Source organism: Pocillopora verrucosa, chromosome 2, assembly GCF_036669915.1.
Source record: "Pocillopora verrucosa isolate sample1 chromosome 2, ASM3666991v2, whole genome shotgun sequence".
In the NCBI taxonomy this organism is placed as follows: domain Eukaryota; kingdom Metazoa; phylum Cnidaria; class Anthozoa; order Scleractinia; family Pocilloporidae; genus Pocillopora; species Pocillopora verrucosa.
The window spans coordinates 1,694,876-1,722,113 of NC_089313.1; the positions used below are offsets into that span (position 1 = coordinate 1,694,876).

The 27,238-nt window shown below is 39.0% G+C and overlaps 1 protein-coding gene across 1 annotated transcript; it reads right to left on the reverse strand.

Moving 5' to 3' along the window:
- Window positions 1–1,058: 1,058 nt before the first annotated feature.
- On the reverse strand, window positions 1,059–27,207 carry LOC131797308 (intraflagellar transport protein 172 homolog). The gene is made up of 56 exons (XM_059114911.2): window positions 27,071–27,207; window positions 26,203–26,346; window positions 25,695–25,807; window positions 25,465–25,504; window positions 24,873–24,941; window positions 24,575–24,654; window positions 24,231–24,318; window positions 23,676–23,778; window positions 22,976–23,084; window positions 22,117–22,240; window positions 21,639–21,734; window positions 21,249–21,311; window positions 20,650–20,748; window positions 19,785–19,838; window positions 19,069–19,172; window positions 18,873–18,958; window positions 18,245–18,309; window positions 18,099–18,146; window positions 17,762–17,929; window positions 17,271–17,407; window positions 16,549–16,741; window positions 15,980–16,150; window positions 15,779–15,859; window positions 15,530–15,625; window positions 15,286–15,357; window positions 14,530–14,608; window positions 14,307–14,427; window positions 14,000–14,095; window positions 13,836–13,884; window positions 13,655–13,744; window positions 13,102–13,199; window positions 12,942–13,002; window positions 12,719–12,793; window positions 12,147–12,263; window positions 11,894–11,960; window positions 11,237–11,312; window positions 10,590–10,748; window positions 10,038–10,125; window positions 9,495–9,587; window positions 9,306–9,362; window positions 9,160–9,212; window positions 8,564–8,699; window positions 7,569–7,664; window positions 6,791–6,900; window positions 6,405–6,468; window positions 5,686–5,772; window positions 5,153–5,269; window positions 4,862–4,972; window positions 4,391–4,504; window positions 4,141–4,236; window positions 3,667–3,726; window positions 3,482–3,580; window positions 3,311–3,367; window positions 2,982–3,078; window positions 2,239–2,330; window positions 1,059–1,439 (listed from the first exon to the last, which is right to left on the reverse strand). The coding sequence occupies exons 1-56, from the start codon at window positions 27,107–27,109 to the stop codon at window positions 1,350–1,352; spliced, it is 5,247 nt and encodes a 1,748-aa protein (XP_058970894.2). The 5' UTR covers window positions 27,110–27,207; the 3' UTR covers window positions 1,059–1,349.
- Between the last annotated feature and the right edge of the window lie 31 nt (window positions 27,208–27,238).

Here is a 27,238-nt window from a genome sequence, read left to right on the forward strand (position 1 = left end):
GAAATTTCAGGTTAAGAAAATGATCGCGGTCAAAATTTTCAGACAACAGTTAGGTTTGAGCTCTACAGGAATAATTGAGAGATTGAACTCGTATGAGGAGGACAGGACGCTGTCGTGATCAAGAGATAATTACAAAAGACGGGAAACTCTAACCATGCAGCTCTGTTTCCTTAAAAAATAATCAAGAGCCACTGACACTGTCTTTGCTCTTATCTTACACAGAGAGGCTCGAGCAAAGTTGTGGCCTGATGCCAAATTTCGTAATTGACCAAAATTTGGAAAGAAGAACACCTAAAATATAGATATCCCATCGAAAAAAAAGGCAAATTAGAACCGAAATATGTCGAAAGACTAATCTACGTCCTACAATATTTTGTTTCACCGAGCGTGATCTGGGTGGAAAGCTTTGAAGAAAAATCTCGAGGTGCGTATCTTACGAAACCAAGTTCATATGTTTCACCGAACATTCATTTTATTATAATTAATTAACAACTTTAACGCGCACGCTGGTTATGTTTACTGTTACGCGCGTGCTCCGTTTGAATTTATATATCGCAATAATTATCGCAATGTTTGTCGCCTAAAACGTTTAATTTAAGACGCGTAATCTAGTTGTTCAGTACAGTTTCAACCAAGGTAACCAGTTATTGTAATAACGGAGGCAGTCTAGAAGTAAGTTTTCGGTTGATTTCCAGGTTAAAGCTTGCGTTTGGGAAATCTCTAAACACCGTTGAGAAGGAAGCTATCATCAAAGACGACAATTGGCAAGAAGTATTTTAACATGTAGCTGGTCTAATTGAGGATGACGATAAACCTTTGTTAAAAATGCTTACCTGAAGCTGACGGTATTGGGAGGGGTGGGGGGGGGGAAGAGGAAGGGGTGCGGTTAAGTGCGGACAACGTGTTTGAACAGCCAAATTCATAAGTGGTCACGATATGTTCAGGTCATGCAGGACTGGAGCAGATAACTTCAAAAAGAGCCATAACTGACACGCAACGGGCCTCAAAGTGCATGCATCACTGCGCATGCCCAAATCAATGACTAAAAAGACAGAATACTAGCTTACTTAATTTACTTTCTGACCAAGAAGTAACACTTTTGTAACAATACTGTAACACTCAAGTTATTTACAACAATAATAAATACCACTAAGCGATTTAGACCGTAGTCTCATGCGGAGCCTCATTTGGGTCGTCACGCAGTGTTCGGATATGAATCCAAAGCGTTGCGCGTTGCGTGACATATATCTTAAATGATCTGTAGACGTCATGGATCTCTACAAGTCACGGAACGGATCTGAGAATAATAAATAACTCATGAGTTGAATAAAGTGACGTCGTGCAAACTCCTAATTAAAGGAATACGAGGGGTTTTGAGGCGCTCCACACCAGTTTCCCAGAAAACGCAGCACATCTTGACATTCAGGGCTATGAGAAACCTAAAGAAGAGAGAAAAGAAAAACAGAGCAATTCATTACAGATATCTCAAAGATTAATTTTCTCAAGTAATGTAGCATTAAACCAATGTTTGACCATTTAACCCTAATATCAGTATGTACACTCTCCATACTGCTCTTTATACATTTCCTTGGGTGCTGACAAGAAGACTTTGTTTAGCAGTCAAGAGCTTTTTAGTTGGTGATCATTTCCTTTATTTTTAGTGGCCTTACTGTGTGATTCAGGGCTGATATTGTAAGGAGAAATTAGATGCTAGTCACTCTCAGGCGTCAAAGGGTTAAAGAGCGCTGTACCGAATCTTAGAGGGTAAAAGATATGAAACATGAAGAATAAAGTTATCCAAAGAGAAAGAGTGGATTGGCGGTGAACTAATAGGACAGAAGCGTCTTGTAATGTAAAATATTGTTATAAGTAAGTGAACCTTACCACTGGAAGTATTGTTTTGAGCGTAGTGTTGGTATTGTAATTTTATATTGTCAGTGTTATGATTGAAATATAACTCAACAACTAAATAAATCAATAAAAAATAAAAAACCAAGCGAGTTGTGTCCCATTTTCGCCGTGTAAGATGCTGTGGCAAACGTGACAAATACAACTCCTGCATCTCATCTCCACTGTCCAGTTATTAAAACCGCAACCTCCATTTTCAAGAAGGATAGGCACCTTGCTTTCATCTATGAAATATTGTCTGTACCGCTAATAGTGTTTCTTGATAACTTCTAAAGAGAAGTTTGTGCTCTCTGGTGAGACAATTTCAGTCCAAAATTGCAATAAGCTCACCTTGGTAGCCATGATAAACTTATTCCAGTCCTCTTTGTTCGCAGCTTTGCCCGGTCGTTTAAATTCAATCTTGTTTCGCAGAACAGGATATCCTAAGAATAAGAGAACGCTTCGTAGTTTAGTGTTCTGTTACACATTCCCACGATGAGTTCACGGTCATCTTTTGTTTTCATTGCATCATACATACAAAAACTACCTTCACCTCAAAGGAGACTACAAAATATAAGTTCAGTGAGATAAGAAATAGCGAAAGGAGGAAAAATAAAGCTAGAGGAAAAGAAGATGGGTATTGATGGATAAGATTGATACGGATCACAGATCACCTAAAAAAAACCCCTCGCCGTTTAGTGTCCTTTGATGAGGTGGCGGTTGTTTTTTTTGTATCACACAAACTTGCCTTTATCTCAATGGAAAATACAAAATAGGACTTCAGTAAAATAGAAAATGACAAAAGAGGCCATAATAAACCAAGAAGGAACAAGAATGGTTCAGGGTTAGGACAATTAACCCTTTACACCCTCACATCAGTATGCATATTCTCCATACTCTTCTCCATACTTTTCCTAAGGTGCCAACAAGGATTGAATTTAAAAGAATTTAACAATCAGGAGCTTCTTTTGTTGGTGATCGTTTTCTTTATTCTTGTTACCATAATGTGTGATTCAGGAGTGATATCGTATGGAGAATTTGGATTCTAGTCACTCTTAGGGGTTAAAGGGTTACAATCGACTGGAAAGCCTTACCTGTGATGACACACGGCGGAGACGTTATACCAGTGTTCACTGCCACAAGGCAAGCTTCATAAGTATCACGCTCATCTGTTGGCAAAACTTGCTCCACCTGGCAAAAAATCACGTCTTATGAAGAGTTATCTTTAAAATTAACGCTGCGACTTTGCTAGTAGAAAACGATTCTCTTTTTTTGCGCTAGTAATGCCAAACTAATCATAGCGATTAATCCTCGCTTGCTAACAAAGAGGAATTGATGACAAAGAGAAGGGGCTTCCCCAAGTAAACGGTAGGCTGTTTGATTTTGTTCTTCTATTCAACAGGAAAAGAATTTCAAAACAAACCTTTTGATCCATTGATACAGCTAATACCCATTCCTTCACTTCCTCGCGTTTCTCTTCCTGAAAAGTTCACATCATGAAAAGAAAACATTGTTGGAAAATGAAAACTTTTAATAAAACCGCGTTTAAAACAACAAACGCTTCATTCCTTCGCTTGACTCTCTTCTGACTCACCGGTAAGTGTTGTTTTTCTGGAACCGGTACCTCGAATGGAATATCTGTGTCTGCAAAATCGCTGTTGTCCAACATATCAAGACTACCCTCTTCAATACCCTGCCAAAAGGTAATTTATCACATTAGGCATCGTCAGAGACGAAAATTCCGGCTTCATGAAAAAGTGAGAAAAACAGGTTTTCTACCTCGCTGAGATCCAAGTAGCGGTTTAAGAAAACAAAAGCCATATTGTCCCAGCCAACGCCCTGTTGGAGAAGAAGGTATTTTGTTAAATATAAATGATCCAACAATGACATCGCAAAGTCATTTAGTATCATCAACTGAGTTGATATCGTAAATTGGCCGCGTAAAGAGTTTCAGGGCTGGCGTTTCGAACGTTAGCTCTTTGCTCTGGCGCCCTTTATTCAATGACATCGCAAAAACGACTTCAATGGTATTTATCAAATGGTACGAAAGGTACAAAGAAATGGATTCATATCTTCGAAATTTAGACAATGATCTCAATGATAGACAGTTGTAATTTTTTCATGGCAGGCACTAAATATTCAGACTTTATAAAAATCTTGCTTTGCGACAAATATCAGCTGAGAACTGTTTCTTAAATCAGTAATATTACGCAGGCAATGCATTACAAAAACGTGGGAAATTACATGTCTTACCTTAGCTGCAACTCCAGCTTCATAAAAAGCTTTATCACAGGGAATAATATCGGAATGTCGTAGAAGGGAGGTCGACAATTTGGCGGCTAAGGTATCCTGTTAAAAAAAAATGTAATTACAACAAAATCACGACCCGGAAAATGCCGAAATCGGACGATAGCATCCGAAGTCGAACGATAATATCCATAAATCAAATGATAGCATCCAAGTCGAACGGTAACGTCCGAAATCAGACGGAGGCCTCACTTACCAGTGACTTGTGCTGCATGCAGGCGCATCTAGTACTGTAGTAATGGGCGACTTCTAACATGACCCCGAACTCCTGAGCTTGGGGCGAGTTGGATCCTTTACTTAAGCCCTCAACCTTAAGTGATTCAGAAGAATGTATGAGACATTTGTCAAAATTCTTAAGGACGTTCAAAATTGCAACTTGATTTTAAGTATCAAGGAAATGTCAAAATACCAAAACAATAAGATTACGGCAACCAATCAGAGCAAACGTAAACAATAACACAATCCAATCAAAATTAAAAGAAAACAAACGTGACTACACCAAGCGCGGGAAAATGCGTTTGACCAAGTCGCGGTTGGTATAGCTTTGGAATCTGATTGGATGAGCGGATTAGTATTTGTTTCTTTTTAAACCAATCACGTGGGGAAGGAAATGAGAGGAGAAAGCAACACTCTCAATTGAAAACTGTTCAAGTGTAGTCGCACTTACAATTTCAAACAGCACATCTCTGAGGTCTGCCCATGTGCGATAACTGTCAGCAGACCTGAGCCCTGGCATTGATATAACGTCCATAACGATCCGCTTGTAAATGTTAAAATTCTGCCGACAAGAACAGCGATTAACGAAGTGATTAAAATGTGTCTTCTCCTTGCAATATAAATACAAAAAAAAAGCGGAAATGTAAAGGGCAAAGAGAAAGTACTGGTGAGAGGATGTTATCTCAATTATGTCACCAAATAAATAACACGCGTCGTAAGTCAAAGAGAACGTTTAGTTCACCTGAGGATTAGCCGGTGCACCGTATTTGCAGAATAAGTCCAAAGCCTTCAATGTGTTTCCGTCTTTGATAACATTAGCAGCGTATAGGGCCACATATTTACTAAGAACCTCGTAGCCCTTAAGGAAAAAAGACGGTGTTACTAAATGTCACGCAATAGATTCCTTTTTTGGAAAAAGGTGGTAGTATACTGGGGCACTATGCGACATAGCCAATCAGATTTCAGTATTATGTACTAGGAGGTACAAATAATCCAATCATATAGCCGGATTGGAATCCAAGATGGCGACATGATTGGATGCTAATGTAGTCATAATACTGAAATCTGATTGGCTATGTCCTTTAGAGCTCCAGTACACAGCTATCACTAACATTAACTTAACATATAATTCAAACGTCATGGACTTTTCTGCATAAGTTAAAAGGAACGTTATTACACAAGCGTGAGGCATGACAAGGTCACACACAAAAACCTACAAGGCCAGGTGTAATTCAACTTGTCACATAAGAAATCTCGTGACGCCATGTCACGCACCTGTTGCTCGGCAGTTTCAATGGCTTTATCCCACTGCCCACGTTGTATCATCATATCCAGACCAGCTATGACATCTACGTCGACCAACTAAAACATCAATTGAGAACTGCTCAGGACTGAATTTTTCCACTACAACATACAAGGTAGGAGCGTATAGCACACACAAGTATTCTTGAACTTGGGAAACTGCCTTGTGCACTATCAACCTCCCCACTCCTTTTCGGCAGGTTATAACCTCCTCCCCCCCCCCCCCCACTCAAAAAAAAAAATAGTAATAATATTAAAAAAAGGAACAAAAGGACAATTTAGGTCTCTTTTCCTTCAGCTTGGAATCAGTGAGAAATTACAATCTAGACAGGGAATAATCCACGAATGAAATTAGGACAAAACATGGAAAACCCAGCTACGCTGGAAAATTTGGGCTTTACGTAAAGAAGCTCAGTCAGTGTATTTTGCAGAAACAGCACTTCCTAATCTTAAGAAAACTTGAACATATTAGTTTTCTACACTACAAAAAGGGGCTACGAGGCAAAAAAGGACCAAGCATACAGAGAGAGGCACCTTAAAAACTTGAAGCTACATTTTTTGAGCCTGCGCTCTTTGAATTTTATCACAACATAAAGAAAACTGGAAAGTGACCAACCAAAAATTTTCCTTAAACTGCCTGAGAAGGTTATTTAATTCAGTTCATCATTGTTCATAATTGACTCCAGTCTAACCTGTTCAGCCTGGCCTTTCTGTTTCAAGAACGCAACGTATGCATCTTCCACGTACTGTTCATACCTGCATGACAGGGGGAGAAGATACTTAACCCCAAATTCGCTGAGACTCGGATGGAAAAAACTTTGGAAAATCGTACACGAGAAAGCAAATAACTTAAATTATCAGAAAAGGCGACTTTCCTTTCTAGCACCTATTGTATCATACCAAAAAAGGTTCGCCATTTGCAATCTGGTCCAGCTCCACCATTCTTTTGTATTTTAACTTTTTCTCGTTAAATTTACCTATGGTGTCTACCATTAAATAATTGTTCGATTGTTTAGATAGGTACCCTTTTGTGACATTAGAACTGACTTCTCAAAGTGTTAATTGAACATTCACGTACTTGGGTGCCATTTCTGCTGCACATCTCTTCGCCTTTGGCCAAAGCTCTCCCTGAATATACACATCAATGGCTTCCTTGACCATCTCCACGCCCAGATACAACTCACCTGCCTGGTGAAAAAGACAAATTAAATGTTTAAACACCTTTCCACATTTCTTTTGTATCTCCATCAGCCCACCCCGCTAGGATTACCCTTACATGCACAAGTGCATACAGCCTGATTGCTAACGGTCAGCAGTCAGCCAATTTTTTTTCTTTTAGCAAAAACATTTTAAAACCGATTTTTTGAGACGTTTTTATTGTATTTTCGTAGGGGTGGGGGGGGGGAAGAGTGGGTAGCAACAACAACTCTGTTATCCGTGGATTTAGCAGAGAAAAGCCTACTTTATACTTCGAAGCAATTTAATCCACACTAAAAGCTTCTATAAATCACACACAAACTGCTAACACACTCAACCAAAGTTCCCTAATCCAATTTTCAACCATTCCTTTTGGAAACTTCCATACAGATAAAGAATCTGTAAACATTTTTTTTCCGATTCTGTAACAAAAACGTTTTGTGGGAAAACGCCAAAATAAAAGCGTGTTCCTAAGTCGAATGGCACCTTGTTAGCTCACTGATTGGCTAAGAAGAAAATAAGACCTCAAAAAGACTTTTCGGGAGAGTGCACGGCTAGAGATAACTGCGTAATTTGCTAGGTAGAGACTTCTTGACAACTTCGTAAGAATTTAAGAGTAACAGAATTGTAGAACAATACTGAGACTGTCCTGAACAAACCTGTTCATAGCACTTTATCTCTGCCAGCCTGGGGCAAGCAGCTTTTGCCACATCATAAGCACGGTCACCTACGAATTTCATAGCAAGTTCAACGGCCTGAAATATAAAAAAAAAAATGAAAAAACACTGAAAAAATACTTAATGGTAACTTTCCTTTGCGGGTTGTGTCAACTATAAAATACTAATGTTATTCTTTACTCCAGCAGTAGTAAACTATATACCCAGTTTTCTAGCATTTTGTACACCGAAGCTCTAGGATGAGAAAGAGAAATCAAAATCTAAACACAGAAATGATTGAAAGCGCGGGAAAACGAGAGTAATCAAGTCGCTCTTAGTGGAGGTTTCGCACTGATTTGATTGAGTGACAGAACGCAGATTTTCTACACCAATCATATGGCTCGGTGCAGAAAACCTTTGCAATCCCAGATTGCTTTGCACACTCGATTGAAAACTGCTCTATCGCTTGTATCTTCATTTCTGAACAACTCCACAATGGATTGATACATCGCGCAGAATGCCACGACAAATCCGGGACTTTTTATGACTGACCAGCGGTAAATGTGAAACTGAATTAGCGAAACGCGCGCCATACAATAGAGAAAATGGCTTGAAAATCACCAGAGGGGTGCATGTTTTTCTTATTTTCAATAAAAACACTTTGTATGAACCACTTTTAGCCTATGGATTTTGAAGAAGAGATATGTGATTTTTTCTACCAATAGCGTAAACAATAACTTTCTAAGCTAGTGTTTCTTAGCTCTGTCTAAACAGTTAATGAGCTAAAGCGATATTTCCTGAGGAGGAAAGCCTGTGTAATCAATGACCAATCAAAGCTCTCCAGATTACGCTTCGCAGCTAATATTACAGATCTATATTTTTTTCGCGACTGTAAGTAAATGTTGTGAGAACAATGGCATTCTGCGCGATGATCTGCATAAACCACCTGGATAAGTCTACGCGCTGCTAGGCAACACTCCATGTCACGCGCCTCTTACCTTGACCATAGCGTCTTCCACCAGTTCATGGTCAGTGGTCATATTTGGTGTAATCTTCAAGTACATGTCAATAGCTCTGTTGTATTCAGCTTTCTTCTCCCATTCTTTTCCTTGACTCAGCAACGACTCTGCACCTCTGAAAAAAGCAACATCAACCAGACAGTTAAATTCGATGAAATTACTGCCATCCTGAGTCTTCAAATTGATTACAAAACAAAACCCACAGTAATTAGGAAGGATTCAAATCTTAGTTCGTGATTAAAAGCCTTAGTGGCGTGTATCCCTCAGTGATCACTATTGACTCTTATTGTTAAACAGTATGAGGAATTTCAAACGGTTACGTTTATAGGCGAACACTGGTATGTTTATGGTGAGTATTTCTGCTGTAGTAATATTCTTTAGGATCAATGTCAATATTAATCAACTGGTAACGAGTTACGATAAATCTTGGGCTAGGGGAGGGGTAGTTACGCAGTTGCTTAGATACTGACACTGATCTGTTTTTTATTTCTAGTTGTAGTTCCATTCTTATCATGTGGAACTGAGCACCTTTTTGGTGAGGTACTGCTACAGGTCTTAACGTTATAGGGGAGTACCTGTTTCCTTTGGACATGACTTCTCTATCGTACTCGTCCTGCCATTGCTCCAGCTGTTGGCAAAGAAAATCAGCGTACAATGATTATGTATCTCACTGTGCTTAGTTTTGTCATAGAATACAGCCTTGAATTCAGTATGTGCATACCTTGTGAGGCAAGTATTCCTTCACCACGCGCAAAGCATCTGTCCACATACCAGCCTCCTGGAGTCAAACAAACGATAAAGACTATGAGGCTAAATATGTATTTGTTCATTAGGATGAACACCTAAGAATGGTGGCTCGCAATATTTCTTTTCAATATTGTGTATCAACTAACTGTTCCTGCAAACTTACTTTGTAATAACGAGCTGCAAGTTCGGGTCTTTGAGCTCGGAGAAGGAACGTCTCAGCTTTTTGATATTCTTTTTTGTCGAATGCAACACGGGCCTGCAATAAAAGTAAAATTAATAGGTTAAAACTCCTTTAATGAAAAATAAATCTCAGAGTTTTGCTGATCATTCCTTTAGCTTCGACTTTATAAACTATGAATAAACAGGGGCTTAATGGAGAGGTATACTCCACAAACCATACAACTCAGTAACCTGGCCCCACACGTATGACGTCACAGAGTTTAAGCCAAATGGTAGGAGCGACAATGCACACTCCATAAACTGCTGCTTTGCTTCTTACAAAAGTTAAAAAATAAAATAATTCTTTGTCCCAACATTGTCTCTTTGTGCAGCTCCTAACTATTCGAACAGATCACCAAACAATGGAAAAAGAGGGGTAAGATTCGGTTACATGACAGGTTTAGCAGCCTTATTGGGCAAGATTCAAATGGCAGTGCACGAAGCACATTTCTGCCACTTGACTAAGCCTGGATGAAAAATATCTTACCTGGCCTACTAATACATCAGTTACACTGTCAGGATCATTCTCCTCCGCCACTCTCTGAGCACTGTCCCAATCCTGGTTGTGAACATACCTGAAACACGATTTAATGGGACATATCTCTTTAACTTCTAAGAGAGAAAGTCTTATTTGAAAAGGCGTGCAATGTTCTCTCATAAATTTTAAAAGGTGCGCGAAAAATTGCAGTTGAGAGACTTCGGCACGATTTCTTTTCACCAACTACAACAAAAATTGGCTAGGATTTTTCTTTGTGACAAAAATTACAGCCAATCAGAACAAGCGTAACAGACATGATGAACCAATGAAAATGCAAAGAAAAATACAGGTGACCAGTCCAAGCGCGGGAAAACGCCAGTGTCAAAGTCGATGTTGGTTTTGGCGCGAGTCCTTTTTTTTCTTTTACACAATCACCGTATAACATAATTTACAAGTAACATTCTTAGCTAAACTAAAACTTTATCTTCTAATGTGTCCTATTATACGGCCTATAAATTTCAGTTCTTAATTCCTTATTTCGATAAAAATATTGCGACTTACATAAGTACAGCTTCCTTTGATTTCCCAGCTTTAATAAATTCTTTTTCAGCATCAGCAAACTTTCCCTCGTCCTCCAAGAACATGGCATACTTTAGGTGAATGTCTGGCAACTTGGACTTCATCGCCGTTCGAGACAAGTCAAACGCGAATTCAAAAGCACTGAAAACAAACAATGTAAGACTATTTGAACACTTTACGGCATAAAGTGTATTACGTAAAAAAAAAAGAAACTTCAACCAAACAGTTCCTGGATCAAGGAATATTAAGGAACTGGGATAAATATCAGTATCTGGGCAACTGCCCACCTACCCCTCCCCTAACCCAACAACAGTCTATTGATAACAAGTTAGGGTTAATGTTGGGTTAGGGGAGGGGTAGGTGGGCAGTTGCCCAGATACTGATATTGATCCCAGTTCCTTAATACTGAATTGCAATCAGTTTAAAGATACACATTTCCCTATCTGGACTCAAAACACTTCGCACTGTCTAAGTTCACAAGAATCGACTCGAACCATTCTCTTCTTTACGTTGTTGTGTTCAATAGTTCGCGCATATCATGCATTTCAACTCGACTGTAGAAACTAAAACTATCTATGTAAGTCAGATGTGACGAGTGAAGACACTTGCAGTATTGAATTGAATCTTACCAGTTTTCTGCAGCGTAGTCTATCGCTGATTCCAGCAGACCAAACTTAGTCAGTAACTTGACAGCGGAGTCCCCTCCTAAGAGAGATCAAGATTGAAAGAGCGATTAATCAGTGCTGATCGACATCAGTGCGAGGCAACTCAAAGTTTGTCAAATGATAGAAGGAAGTTCATCTCCTTCTCACTCGCAGTGATGACCAAAAAGGAATTTCTCTCGAGTCAACAAGATCGACACATTTCCGAGCAGAAAGGCCAGAAGAGGAAAGAAAACTATCAACTACAGTGGATATTCTTTACTTTAATACAAAATTCCAGGGAGATAGAATTAAGAGAAATGCACAAGACATAGCGAACAGAGACGGAGGAGAATTCTTTTTACATCTTAGAACGAAATGGCTGAGGAGTTTCAACAAAGCACGTGTATTTTGGAAACATCGACCTAAATTTCTAAAGTTCATAATTTACACAACAGGTTCATCTTTCCCATCTTCAGCCACCTTTGCTCATTTTTGGTAAACTACAATTTTTAAGGTTTCATTTTATCATAAAGCAATCTTCTATGTTGGAAAATCTACCATAATTTTCGTTGCGAAGATTCTCTGATAAAACAGAACCGATGATACTCTCAAAAAAAAAAAAACAAACTTTCACAAACTTACCTAAGTTCTTGGCCCACAAGTAAGCCACTTGTTTAGAGGCATTTTGACTTCCGTGTTGCTTGGCAACCTACAGTAAAAAGTGTCCATTGAGTCTCACACTGCTCCCTTATGTTGCAGACTCAAGTTATCATTTATCTTCTCTAGTCCTTGTCACCATATTGGGACTACCTAACCCATGCAGGGCCCTCACAAAACCTGTCTTGTGCCCACGCCTGAAAATATCTCCCCAGCCCCTCCCCCCTCCATAACTCACCCTGTAAGCCTCCTCCCACATGTCTTGGTTCCTGTACATGTTCACGGCTGCTTTCCAGTCCCTCGCTTCTAAGAAATGATGCTCAGCTTGGCGGAGTTGACCTTCGGCCTCCAGTTCCTGTAGAAAGAGAATAAAGTGTTCACGGGCTACAATAGAAGTTGGTTAAAGGTTTAAGAATATCCTTTACTAAATACTTAATCAGGTTTTCACGCCCACTGTGAGAAATAGAAGTGAAGGAACCATCATTAACGGCGCTTTACTCAGATTTCTGTGGTACTCTTCTGTCCAGGCAAATTAACTCGTCTATATTTGAAGCAACTATCCTCTGGGCCGTTTACGTCAAAATCTATAAATTCCCGCTTATTAAAGGCGTTGCCACCAATTTAAAAGAGTAAGAGGAGCCAGTGAGTCCCCACGTCTCCAACATTTAAAGACTGGTCTAACAGAGACAAAAGAACGAACCGTTCCCCCAACCCCACCCCCACCCCGCCGGCCGATTTAGTTCACTTGAGGCCAGTTCCCCCCCCCGGCTCTTCAACCTGGAGACTGTTCACATGCTAACCAAACTATACCTTTGCCAGGTGAACGTGGGTGTCGGCGAGAAGATCCTCATGGTGGATAGCCACTAGTCTGATCATGTTGTCAAACTACAAACGTAAAGAATCATTCATTAGCACCTGTCTATCTACCGAATAGCGTGGAGCTAAACAGACAAAAGTCTCATATGCACCTCTGTGATGTGACGGGATGTGAAATTCTCGGTCTTAAGACTGAAAGAAGTCTTCATAAACTTACTTGACGATGTTTCTTATACATATTAATGGCCAAGTCTGGTTCATCAACTGTGCAGTATAACCTAGAAATGTTTTAAAGCAAACTATGAGACTGCAAAAAGGAAAAAAGGAAAAAAGCGCTGCTAATTTACAATTCAAAGCATCAAAGTGGCTAAAATCACCTCTCTGCTTCTTTGTATTTCCCTTGAGCTTCAAGTTCTTGAGCTTGCGATATGTAGATGACAGCGACTTCTTCTTGTGTCATGCACTGAACTGCAAGCTGTGGAAACATGAAAAAAAAGATCCTTAGGAATAAGGGCAAATATCAGTTGAATGTGGACAATAATCTTGGATCTCATAACTTTTCCTTTATTTTTCTGTGATTGATCAAGACAAATCGTGCCACTCTCTTAACCAATCAGATGCAAGATTAGGGTCAATCGCGACTTGGTTACCGTCGTTTTTCCGCGCTTCAGGCAGCACTGTTGTTTTTACTTTGAGTTTTCCCTGGCTCCGTGAGGTATATTCCTTAAATATGATCGGCCGTTGTACCTGTGCTAGTTTTGGTTTAACGCCACCGACGACTCAAAATGCGCTCTATGCAGAACTCATGCAACACGACTTCCCACGTTCCTAGCTTAGGGATATTGTTATTTCTTTTTTTAACTCTGTTTACTCTTAAATTCTTCGTATCATAACACCTTCTTCTCTTTTGTTTTATTTAAGAAACCTTACCTTGTGAGCAGCTTCATACATATTAGCTTTGGTATACATCTCAATAGCAGCCCGTGGGTCCCCTCCCTTGACAAAGTATTTCTCTGCAAGCTAAAAACAAAACAAAACAAAAACAATCTTTGAGTATGAAATCCTGCAGACAAACAAGTTGAGAAATTACCGCAAAGTAATTGTAAAATACCTTGTATTCTTGAACTTGAGAATAGTGTTGAGCAATCTGATGGTAGTACCTGGAATATGAAGGAAAATCATGGTTAATAACAGTTGTGAATCTTTAAATGTAACCATATACCCCTATTTGCCAGACAGCAGAAAACTCCTGTTGGCATAAAAAAGTAAACTCACCTTTCTGCCACATTATCGTCTTGTAATTCCACAATCTGAACAGCTTTGTTCCACTGACGGGCTTGTATGGCCGCCTCGATCGCCTTAATTGAACACCTAACAAGGAGAATAATCAAATTCATTCAAAAAAATTTCAATCGAGTGTCGAGCTTTTTTGGCTTTTCTTCGCCCTGTGACTGGTTTAAATATTCGCGCCAATCTCAAAACTAATCAACAATCCCCATCTCCCAAAAGCGTTGCGTGACATTCCAAAGAATGGCTACAAGATAGACTGGGGAAGGGTGGGACAAAATGTCGATCTACTCACCCAGCCTCGATGTAGTGATTAATAGCGGCATCCAATTGCTTCTGGGAAACCAGATAATCACCCCAGGCCTCCTCTAGTTTCACAACCTCTCTCGGGAAAGCCGCTCGGGACAGTTCAACCGCTGAACAGCGAAAGGGGAAGGAAAAAAGGTATGGCAAATTAGTACTAAATATTTCCATAGTGAAACAGGAAGAACAAATAAAAAGCAACTTGCATATCTTACCCCTCCTATATGCATGTCCTTTGCGATAGGAATCCATCGCCTTGTCGTTTTTGCCAACTTTCTCGTAAAGTTCTCCAGCCTATATCATGAGAGAAAAACATTTAATACAATTCATTACGCGCGTTTTCCCTTACCTGGCTAATGTCGTATGTTACTGTAAAGATCTCGTTGGTTGGTTGTGTTGTGCAGAGTGCATTTCTCGTTTGATTGTAATAAATCCATCACTACAGTAAGTAAAACTTCGCCGAAAAAAGGAAAATATCACAATAAGCCAACAAGAACTCGAATTAAAATCAAGCAAACTGCTAGGGGAGCGTGAAAATGCAAGGAAGCAAGTCGCAGTTGGTTTTAGTTTTGCTTCTGTTTGGTTTAGGGATTGGCGCGAGTTTTCTAGATCAATCACAGAGCGCAGTAGATAATAAGCAAAGTAGCCCCGGTCTACTTTCTACACTCAGTGAAAAATTGCTCTACCTTGTTTTGAATGAGCCTTATAATTGGTTTGGTTCTGGTGTTTTGGCAATTTCATTTGAAAACCGCGCCATCATTTCAGAACATGCACCAATCGAGAGTTCGTGACACGCGCTTTTCCGCGCTTTGAACAATCTGCTCATTCTCAATTCTCATTGGGTCGTTGTGACATTTCCCTCGCCTCTGATTGGCTGTTGTGATTACTATGCTTTTGGTTTTAACGACACTCAATCGAAAGACATTCTTGTTCGAGGTTTAACTGATTATGTAAGAATTTCAGACACTAACCTGCTCGTACAATCCGCCTTTAAGAAGAGCTGCCGCAATTCTCTCCGGTAACTCCGATGAGTGAATTAGCTCCTAATGACCAAAAGCAACATTCACGTTCAAAGTTAACGAAAAGAATACTCTTTACTAATTTCTTCCTGTAAATTCTTACAAACCCAATGCTGTTGAACTCAAAATCCTTTCCACGTCTCTTTACAGATAAATTCTAATTTAACCTCAAAAAGTACCGACAAAAAATCCTCACCTCTTTACTCAAAGCCAGCCTTGCAGCCTTCGCAGGCAAACCAGCTTTGAGATACAAGTTAATGGCCTCCATGTAATTTCCTTCTCTCTCTTTCACCTGAACAGAAAACCAAACCAACAAACTCAGGTCAATAGTGGTTAAAATTTAGCCTTGAGAACAGCTTGATTGAATATTGTAGTGCCGCATGCCCATGCTATATCTAATTTTTATTCTTCATCACTTCCTTGTTAGTTAGTGACTTAATCTTACCTCCCCAGCCTTCTCCTCCTGAGCCGTCTCCGAGAGCCATTGGTAATGAGCTGTGCGCAAATTTTCCAGCTCTGGGTGACCCTGAGGTTAACGATAAATAATGATCTAAATATGAGGACCTGGCGATCACAGCTTTTCAGTCAGTCAGTCAGTCAGTCAGCCAGTCAGTTAGTCAGTTACTCCAATAGCCGTCACGCATACCTTAGCCTGCCCCACAGCTATAGCCTCGTCCCACTTATGCAGCTCCTGATACATCTCAATGGCTTCATCCACGTATCCCTGCTCTAGAAGAATGGTCTCAGCCAGCTTGAAGTTTTTGTCTAAAACTGCCAGCTTTGCTCGGACACGAACATGGTTTGTACCATCACCACCCTAAAAAATATCAAAACGTTTAAGCCTACATAATCTTACCAGCCCAAAACCACTCTGAACTGGTTTTTGTGGCTATTTCAGTCTAAAGTACATGCAATTTGCTGAAGATTTTCTCTCTAGGTCAAGTGTCTTCCATGGAATTTAGCGCGTTCATTCTAGAGTCTTAAGTATTCACGAAACAATTTTAAAGGAGGCAGTACAAATCCCAGCTTAAGTCGAAAAGCCTTTAAGTCTCAACTGCTCCTAGCAAAATAGATGGCCAACATTAGCAGATTCCATCTGGAAAATGACAAAGTAACTTGAAACACGAAAACATGAAATAAACCTTTTTAGACTTCGACTGGAATCTTCGTTCTTTGTAAAGAAAAAAAAGGGAAAAGGAAAAAAGTGATGCCAACCATTTCTTCTGCACATTGTTCAGCGGTCTTGTTTATCTGCCGCAATGCCTTGGCTTTGGAAACATCACCCAGAGCAGCAAAACATCGCTCGGCAATGTGCAGCTGCCTCGCCTCCAGAGCGAGGCGGCTCAGCGTTTTCCACATAGCTTCTGTTTCTAAGGACATCTCAAGACTCTCGAGGAACGCAACAGCTCTGAAAAATCAACACAATTTTTAGTTCCCTTGCAGGTCTTTTTCTTCGTCCTTCTTCACTGAGCGAAGAATTCTTCCCCAATCACCGAAGGGATTTTAAGATCACATAGTTTTCAGGAGGGAATGGGCGGGGGGGGGGGGGGGGGGGGAGGGATCAGTCGTCTCTAACAGAATTTGAAAGGGGGCCATACAAATTGACGGTTAATGAGGGAGGGGGATCATTAAAATATTACAGAGCCTCAGGGGGATCAGGTAAATTTTATTGTGAACTCCCCCGGCAATATATAACGGCCAGTCCTTAACTTAATAAAATTTTCCCACCTGAAATCTGAGAGGCAGTTTTTTTTTGTACGAAGACTCTCATCGCGCACCTTTTGACAGTGTTTCAATGGTTATATGCACGCTTACGTGAGATAATGAGAAGAAACTGCACGCTTAGCCCTACTGACATTGGTGTGGAGGAGACGTTTCTAAAATCCACCGAAGGGTGGTCACAGCACAGATAGCCACCAACTATTAGGAATCAGTACCTTGGGAAATCTCCATCGTCAATGGCTGTACCAAACTCAATCAATCCTTCATCCAGAGTATAGGAGATGGTTGTGACTCCTTCATTCACAAGAACCTCTGTCTTACCATCAGCTCTCTCCAGATCGACTATGTCTCCCTTAAGAGAAAGAATGGATAAGTCAGCATAGCATAATATTCACCGTTTTGTTTTTCTTTTTTCGTGACAGTTCATGGTACCCATTTACTCTCCTGGGTGCAGAGAGGCACTGTGATAGTAACGCGTTTTGTCCAAGAACACAACACAATGACCCGGCCAAGTGTCTCACGCAGGTGTCACAAGAAGGACCTCGTTCATTTTGTGACGTGCGTGTGAGTATCTGGTGAGGAATCAAGCCCCTGACCTTGAATTTCGCGCTTCATGTTACGAACTAAGATCGCAGCGGCACTCACCCACAATAGTGTACTGCAAGAATTTTTAAAGAGCACCACAAAGGCGCCCAGCAATACTTACCTTTATTGGGAACATGGTGACTCTTTGAGGTGAGTCAATATTGTACCACACGCATAGGTTCCCTCTGTTCTGGGCCACTACCACGTCACTGAGAGGCACCCACTGGACATACGTGCAGTAGTTTAGGATCGTCGAACGCGTTTGTGTTTCTACATCCAGCAGGTGGAGCTAACATCCAACAAAGAAAACAGGTAAATAACGACCGTTAGGCCTAAAATATTCTGATGGAAAGAAGGTGGAGAAATGCATTAAAGAGGAACAGACACATTCTTCGAGATTTGCAATTTATGGCGTTACCAACAGTTGCTTTTTGAGCTGATACATTACACAAACTTACTTTTAGTTTCTTGTCTCGAAAAAGCAGGGTCCTTCCGGTCTCATTGAGCTGAAATAAAAAGAACAAAATTAACAGTTTCATCTTCTGTGTATAGGAACACAAAATGGTAGAAGATTATCAAAAATTTCTTATGAATAGTTTCTAACCTCCAGCCAGTCAATTCTTGAGTCATGATTCACGCTTGCAACGTTAAATCCGCTGATCATATCAACTAGATAGGTAAAATTACACACATAAAGATTATGGTCATTAGCTCACATTAGTTGAAATTTCTGGGTGGGAAGAGTGGTGCTGAGTGTCACTCTAGTTGCCATATTGGATTGGGAAGATTGAGGAGGCCTGAAGGAACTAGGAAAGTGTTAGAGAAAAAATTGCACTGTTAAGCGGGGAGGGGGGAGGGATGAGGTGAAAAAAATTAACTATTTCTTAAGCATGAACACTGTACTTAGAAAAAATACGGCAGTGAATTATTGTAAGAATGGTTAGGGGTTTCCGCACGACGCGTGATTAAGGAAAGGTCAGCGTGATTCGTGACGCGTGAGGCGTGATTTGTCTTCTGAAATATAAGTAAACCTCAATATTTCCCCAAAACCTTGTAAAAAAGACGAGGAGTTAAATTTTTCCTTTTACACAAGTGACGCGTGAAGTTTTCTAAAAATTTGTGCGAGAAACGGGATCAGGACCTGTCTTTGCTACCCTCTATGGTAAACACTGAACTCCTTCCCATGCCCCCATAGGACACTCGTGCTTCTGGACTGTGCCTTTTTCACTTACCAACATTAACAGTCTTTAAGTCTACAAGGTATGCCATCTTTTTGTTGTTTTCAACACCTCTCTGTTTTCTTTCATTCAGGCGGACGCTGAAAAGGTAATGAAAACCAAAATCAATAAGAGCAAATTCTCAAAACGAACATATGAAGAGGTATGCAATCATCAGAGAGAAGATTTGCAGAAGGAGCCACAACTCTACCTGATTAAATGAGGGTTCATAAATTCAGTTCTCACTGTTCCAAGTATTTCATTGTTTCCATATTCAACCAAGGAAAGCTCACCAGCATTGAACACCATACAGACCTGAAAACACAAATAAATAGTAAACAGAACAGCCCAAGTATACTTTTCAATTAACTTACAAGTTATGTTTAATTAAAACTGTCTTTTACTAGCAAAAGAGTTGCAGGAACCCCCTGTGAACCTGTGAATATTGAAAATCAGAGTACAGTTGTAATAATTGGAATCATGAGGCTTGAGGAATGAAACTTGGAAAATCAGGACATTCTCTGTTCCTTCCCATTTTTTTTTTGACCCTTCACCACCTTTGCTCTTATAAAATGTAAACTTTTTCAGAATCACACAGAGGAGCTGATGAACCAACCAATCATTATACTAGTTCCAGGGCTTTCTATGAAGAGTCTGATACCATCCATCAACTGAACCGAATTTTAAGTAACAATACCTTTTGATATTTATTCTGCTTAAATTTTGTGGAGTGTCTTTTGTCTACACTATATCAATCTGGCCTTCTAATTATCACTCCAAATTTTCCTCCATCTTTGGTAAAAACCAGATATACCCAACACAATTTTAATTCTGTATTATGTTGACAAGGATAAAATTTTATGAACCAGGACATTTGCCACTCATGGTGACAATGATTTATGAGTTCTGTTTCATTATCATACATACATTTTCATTTTCAAAGAAGAATTTTTCATTTCCACCTGTACCTTGCCAAGGGACCTAAAAAATAAGAACAGGATACAAAGAAAAATAATTCAAATATACTGCAAGGCCAGTTTGTTCAAAATGCTAACAATTAGGCTTTGCATAAATTTTTGGCAGGTTTGCAGACACTTACGGTTACATGTTGTTGCCCTCCTTTAGTTTTCCATAACAGTCAAATATTCAAAACTCCATAAAATTAGCCCTAATGTATGCTCTTATACCGGCAAAACAGGCCAAGTTGAAATTGCAATCCTAGATTAGTGATAACCCTTCTTTTTTAACCCGTTACACCCTAACATCAGTATGCATATTCTCCTTTTTGTTCTCTAGACATTTCCTATGGTTCTTGCGAGGAGAATTTGTCTAATAATCAAGAGCTTCTCGAGTTTCCAATCATTTCCTTTATAGCTATAATTATAGTTGAAGTTATTACGTAAATAAATGTCTACATTCTTGCCATTGGATCTTATTGAAAGCGACATGTGAAGGTGAAATGTCTTATCAGTATCAATTAGTAAACCTTTTATATTGATGTTTCTCGCTTATAATTATTGTGCAAAATGACAACTAAGAATTGTGTGAAAGGTCCAAAACTTGTGCTAAAAGACTTGTGCGAAAAGTCTTTTGTGCAAAATGTCCTGTATTCCAGGGTTGATATTGTAAGAAAAAAAATGAATGCTTATCACTGCTAGGGGTAAATAGTTTAACAACTGTCCTCTGAATCACACTGAAATTTGAGACCTAAGAAACTTGTTTGTTTCAAGCTCGGCAGTAGAAAAGATGAATCAAAGAAATAAGAGCTGAATAAAATAATGTTAACACACACCTCACTTAGCTTGTTGTTTTGAAGGTCCCCAACAAGAAGAGTGTCTGTGGTGTAAGCCACGAGGTATCTGTCCTTGCCCATGATGCTCACTTTATCAATCTACAAATGAAGTCAACTCACTCATCAGTCTGGTATCACCAAAGTTAGAGAAATCTCAGGGAGGAAGAGGTCCAAGCTCTAAAGACAGGAAAAAATTAAGCCTAGAGTTTGACGACCCTCGTCAAAATCATCAGTTTTGGTAATGGGGAGATTGGACTGAAGGGGGGAAATCTGGACAGGCAACATTATAGAATTCATAGAATTGTCCTTGATTACTCATTTTGTGGGTTCATGGAGGTTCCCCCCCCATTGCAAGTTCTTCCCCCACCACCTTTGTGGGTTCACCCCCTGAAGAAATACAAGTATGCCCCCCACCTTAACCAGTTTGCTCCCAATGTTGCAACTTGTTTCCTTATAACATAAAATATTCCTCTTCTATCTAAACCTCCCTTTACCATGAAAAACTGGTAATACCTATTTATCATACACCACTGACTATTGATTTTTTTTTTTTTTGCAAATAGTGTGTAGTGTTACTATCTGATCAACAGGTGCAGTACCTCATATCCGTAGTGGGACTTAAGGACGACTCGAGTTCCTGATGACAAATTCTTCACAATGACCTGCAGTAAAGAGAACAACTCAGACATGAACTTCACTCATGTACAATAGTACCAACTGTGTGCAGAAGAGTGAGGATAATGTTATAAGTGTTTGCCTGTCAATCAAATGACAAACTAAACAAGACTCCCTCTTTTCATGATGTTTTGTAACTGTTCAGCATATCAACACAATCTGACATGCTCAATCCAAAGGCAGAAAAGAAAGACCTCAAGGAGAGGACATATTGTGACCACTCCTCTCCAGTTGCAGACTACAAACATAAATGAAGATATATTTGAGTGAGCTCCAAAAAAAGAATTGCAAAGAAAATATACTCAAATAATTACCTGACTGAGACCAACATAGGTCATCTCAAACTTGTTCTTGTAAACTGATCTTCTCAAGCAACAGTCAAAGAGTTCAACACCTCCACACAAAGTACCCTATTAACAAAAAATGTTATCAAACATAATACTTTGAAAGTTAAATACAACAATATGCTTGACAGCCTTTATTATTATATTATTGTTTCTGGGAACTTGGAAATTCAGAGATACTTCAGAAATATCTGCTGGTTGTACCCTCCTAGCAATGCGCATACATGTGTAAAACAAATTGACAGCATGCTCATGGCTTGGAGCTTTTTCATTCACACATTACAATAATTTCTCCTATAATTGAAGAAAACTTAGTATTCTGGCAGTTGCCAAATACAGGTTTAAGAGTGCACTAAATAGAGATACCATGAAATCAAACCAATATCAGAGCAATTAAGATTGGGCTTGGGACAACTAAGGAAATCATGCTTAAGAGCAAACCACTTACCGCCACAAGTCTTGATCCATCCCTTTTCCAAGCCATTGAAGTGATTGTGTAGAGATAAGGAATGTCCTTAGGCTTTGATTCATCCCATGAACCTTTCCTTGGACTCCAGTTAAACACTCTCAGCCTTGAGAAAACAATAATACAACTGATGAATTGTTCCCCTTTTTTCTCTCAAAACAGCATTGATAAAAGATGAAGTAGCTGAGTGGTTAGTGTTTCAGCTGCATTTCATCAGGCCTCCCTGACACTTGGCCTATACCCATTTACACTCCTGGGTGGAGAGGGACAGTACCCATTTACACTCCTGGGTGGAAAGGGACAGTACCCATTTACACTCCTGAGTGGAGAGGGACAGTACCCATTTATACCCCTGGGTGGAGAGGGACAGTACCCATTTACACTCCTGGGTGGAGAGGGACAGTACCCATTTACACTCCTGAGTGAAGAGGGACAGTACCCATTTACACTCCTAGGTGAAGAGGGACAGTACCCATTTACACACCTGTGAGAGTAAACCATTTTGCTTAAGAACACAACACAATGACCCCACCCAGGTCCAGGGCTCAGTTTTTCAAAGGCCAATAAGCACTAAATCAAGGTTAACTTTTAATGAAGGTCTTTTTTATTCCTTTAATCAAAAGCTGTTTTGGGATAATTTTTTCTACTCTTTTTAGTAGATCCAATCATCAAACCATAGATCAAGGGAGTTGTACTGAATTTTCTTTTAAAAACTTTCAGATCTGATACCAGATTTCACACTAACTGAGGGTTACCTTAACCCAGCTTTGAACAACCCAGCCCCGGAGTCCAGTGAAATTATTATTAGGCCACTACATATCTTACTCTCTGAAAGAATTACCTGTCATAGCTTCCAACCACTACTGACTGTCCACTAGGGCTGCAGATTGCTACAGTAAACTCTTTTTCATCATCATCTCTGGTGTAATCAAAGTTTTGAAGAACCCTTCCTAAGAGTAGATAGAGAATGGATAGTTTTGTGAGGAACAATGACACATTTCTTTTTAAACAAAAATTACAGTAAAGCTTTCATGAAAAAAGGGGTCAGCAAGGAAAACAATATTGAAATTTGTATGCAATGGATTCTTTTTTCATGGTTCAAAGTAGTTTGCAAACCAGTTCAATTTTAATTTCATTTCCTTTGCTCAGATCATGACAATAACTATAAGATAAAGCAAAATAGAAATCAATTGAAACTGTTTTTAAAAAAATTAAACCAAGTAAAAAGGAATCACAACATGAACATGTAACATAAACTTGATCACACATTCTAGAATGTATTTTTTTGTTAAAGGGTTTTTTTTGTTTCTAGAAAAGTGCGGTCCCATTTTCAGCCTATCCATGGGGAGCCAACTTCAAAAATTCAATATTTAAAATGAAGAACCAAACTAAAATTTTTTGAAGAAAGAAAAGCTGGTTTTAAACCAACTATAGTAACTGTAGTCTCAGTGGTTGGGGAATGACACAATAAAATAAAATGTAAGAGAAAAATTCCTTGCTATGGATCACATGTGTAGTTCAATTCTACTCAAACTTATTACCTTCTTTTCCATATGCTACGATTCTTTTGTCACAACCAGCAGCAACAATTGATGAGCCCCAACACAGGGCATATGGGGAACAAGAATGCTTACACAACTGACCCTACAAAAATCAAACGGGGTGAATGAAGGAAACAGGGCTGATTGCTCAATTGACTTCTATCTTGAGCAGTTCCCTAATAGACAATTAATGGATCTGAATATTTCAGCATAAAAAATATTTAGCTGAGATCAGTGGTTGGTAGCAATTGCAGAAAGAAGCCTGAAAAAATTCAGCTTTGGCAAGTGGGTTGTTTGAAAAAATCAATGCTTCTTTCATTGACACTGTTTACTAAAAATTAATGTTTAGATTAAACATTAATTTTGGCAAAGTTAAAGATGGTGTAGAAAGTAGTTTTGTGAAACAAAAGCTGAAGAAAATTTAATTGAACAGCCAGTCCTTGGTTTCTCAAAACCTTATGGCAGGGATAACCAGTAAAAGATCAGAGATATTGACTTTAAAATACCACTCATTACAAAGTATCTGAGGCAATGACCACGCCCTACACAACTCACCTGAGATAAGCCTGTTCCTTCATCATCAAAAAAGTACCTTACAATAGCACCATCCATGTGACCAGAGAGAATTCCTTTTCCAGAGACACTGTAAGGTAAAATAATAAAAATAATAAAAAACAGATGCTGTAGTAAACTACTGACAGTGCTGGAAAATTAACTTCTATATCACTCATCATTCTGAAGAGCAAATCTCAGGTTACACTCACCAATTCTTCTTCTTTATTCGCTTAAAATAATCATCTATTTCTAAACATAGGATAGACTATTTTTTTTTTAACTATTTCACTATGTAATCATTAAAATTTTTTACTTAGTACATACACTGAGATCACCAAACTTACTTTGCAGTCAGAGACACAACATAATTGTCAGTTCCATAGAGTGTGGTTGATTTGTTTGTTTTGAGGTTAGCAATACGGACCTGTGAAGTTTAAGAAGGAAAACATTGTGTACCATTTTTTGACTGAATCATTACATGTTAATGACAAATACAAACATTATTTTCTTGTTATTTGGGCAAGCTCAAGTTTGTCAATGCATAGTTACAAACCAGGCATTACAATGCAGATATTATTATTAAACAAGTAGCTTAATAAGTGTCTACCAATTTATCTTGTTTATTAACACTTATCAACTTACCTTTCCATCTGCTAAGCCGAAGACAATGTTCTGTTGCTCAGGTGGCCATATCAAACAGGTAACAGGACTCTACCAAGAAAAAAATATAAAGTCAGGTTGCTTGATTGGAGGCTCACTTTGACAAAGCTTAATATCCAACTATCTGTAGCATGAGAGGACTGGTAACATTGCCTCCTTCCTCCCTCCCCAGATGGGATACTACTCCACAGCAGGTAGTTACCTCCCCCTGATAGGATGCTTGTACACTCCTTGGATAAGATGTTAGTTTACGGTAGGTTGCCTTCCCCATTCCTCCCTCTCCACCCTGCAGCATTTTATCAGGTTTCCTGACAGTTCACTGGAACCCAATTATAATCTTGAGTGGAGAGGGGCACTAGGCAAGAGTTAAGTTTCTAGCCCAATGGAACCTGGACCTCAGCCAATGTACCCGCCCCCCTCTCCCCACCACCCATGTCTCTATAAAGCCCACAGAAAACTGGCAGCACCTGGTCTAAAAAAATATCACATCTCACAGAGTCACCATTTTCACTGAAACAAAATACCAAAGCAAGTTTCTTTAAGGTACAAAACTGAAAATGAAATATCAACAAACCTGTTGAACAAACTTGTTACAGATAACTTTTTTCTCACCCCTAAAAATGTCAGAGAAAAGAATCAATACAAAAATCAAAGGTTCTTTGATGCACTTTTGCTTTTTACATGTCATCTTTACTTATCGTCTTTATTACAGGAGGTTTAGAAGACCTTATTTCATTAATGTAAATCTCATTTGTAATTAGGACTTGGACATGGCAGTATGTCTGAGTATTTGTTAGTCCATACCATTCTTCTCCAATTTTGTACACATAGATAATGTTGTCAGTTTGGCCCACAGCAATCTTTGTAGAGTCTGGAGAGAAGGCAAGTCCTTTTACAATGTAGCTCTTCTTTCCTGCCTGAGAGGGAAGGCAAAATAACTTATTAATAATAATCTATTATGTGATGCCAAATTGATCAATGGTGGTATCCACATTAGAAGTGACTACATTTCAAGACAAACAGTAATACTTCATTTCAAGTCTACTCACCATTGAAAATAACCACAAAATTTTTCATAATATCAGGGTTAACCCTTTACACCCTAACATCAGCATGTATATTCTCCATACTGTTCTCTATACATTTCCTAAGGTGTTGAAATTGAGACTTTTTGTCACAATCAAGAGCTTCTTTAGTTGCTGATCATTTGCTTTACGTGACTTTAATGTGCAATTCAAGGGTGATATAGTAAGGAGATAATTTAGATGCTAGTCACTCTTAGGGGTTAAATGATTAAACTATTGTGAAATACCTGAGAATTTGCTGGTTTTGTTGAAAACTTATCTCTTCTCTCTCCTAGCTCATCATAAAGTATAACTACTCTGTCCATGGTGACTACAGCCATTTTGGTGTTGTTTGGTGACCATGCTAAAGCTGTAACCTTACAGGCTCCATCCTTTAAGTTAAAAAATAAAGTTACTGACAGAGTCATTCTTATTGTAAATGATATAACAACGATCAAAATCCTAATATAAGTTATTGTATCATATCTCTCAGTTAGTAGATCAACATGCATTATGATTGGTCAGTTTAGCAGGCCATATTTTATTGTACAGCCCCCTAAATTCAAAAGTTTGCTTGAATTGAAATATCTTACTAAACAATTAAAATATCTTTTAAAAAATTGTTTTCTTAGTCTGTACTGTAAGTGACCGAACCTTGTTTTCCCACTCACATTTATAGCTCAAGGGTGAAGCACTTGGGCCTCAAATTCTAGCTAAAAGAACCTCCCCGAAGTTGTCATAGTCGGTAACTAAAAAAGATCTAACAACTTTTGTGTGACAGTGTCAAACTTTTCACCAAAACATTTTCTGAGGAACTAAACAACTAAGGTATGATTACGTGCTAAGCTTAATTTGGGTTCAAAATAAAAAGAATTAACCTTGTTTACATAATAATTTTTTTAAAAAAACATCGCGAAACGCAAAAAAGTCATTGAAATCTAAAAAGAATATTTCCTGTGAGTTTATTACATGCATCATAACTGTCTACTGGCGACAAAAGATCAAAATCGGAGCTGCAACTTGACAACTTCTCGTTCACGATGCATATGGTAACATGAAAGCTCTATAATAATAATTGTCATTCTAAAACAAAATTAGAAAAGGAAGCTTCTTTACCTGCGGGTTCAGAAGAGTCTTCATATAACGTAGCTGCATTTTTACAGTTTATATTTCTAAGGTCTCCCAGTAAAGGTCTGATTCAATTTATATTTTCATGACAGTGCAGCCGCCATGTTTTTAACGCTTGAGGTATCTGGTGTATTGTGTATCCTAGATACTGGCTTG

Excerpts from the sequence above, each read along its gene's own strand:
- LOC131797308 (XM_059114911.2), bottom strand. The coding sequence starts at position 27,109 with ATGCAGCTACGTTATATGAAGACTCTTCTGAACCCGCAG. Across the intron at positions 16,742-17,270 it reads GACGATGGAGATTTCCCAAG|AGCTGTTGCGTTCCTCGAGA; the intron begins GTACTGATTCCT and ends TTGATTTTTCAG. Across the intron at positions 13,885-13,999 it reads GACGATAATGTGGCAGAAAG|GTACTACCATCAGATTGCTC; the intron begins GTGAGTTTACTT and ends TTCATATTCCAG.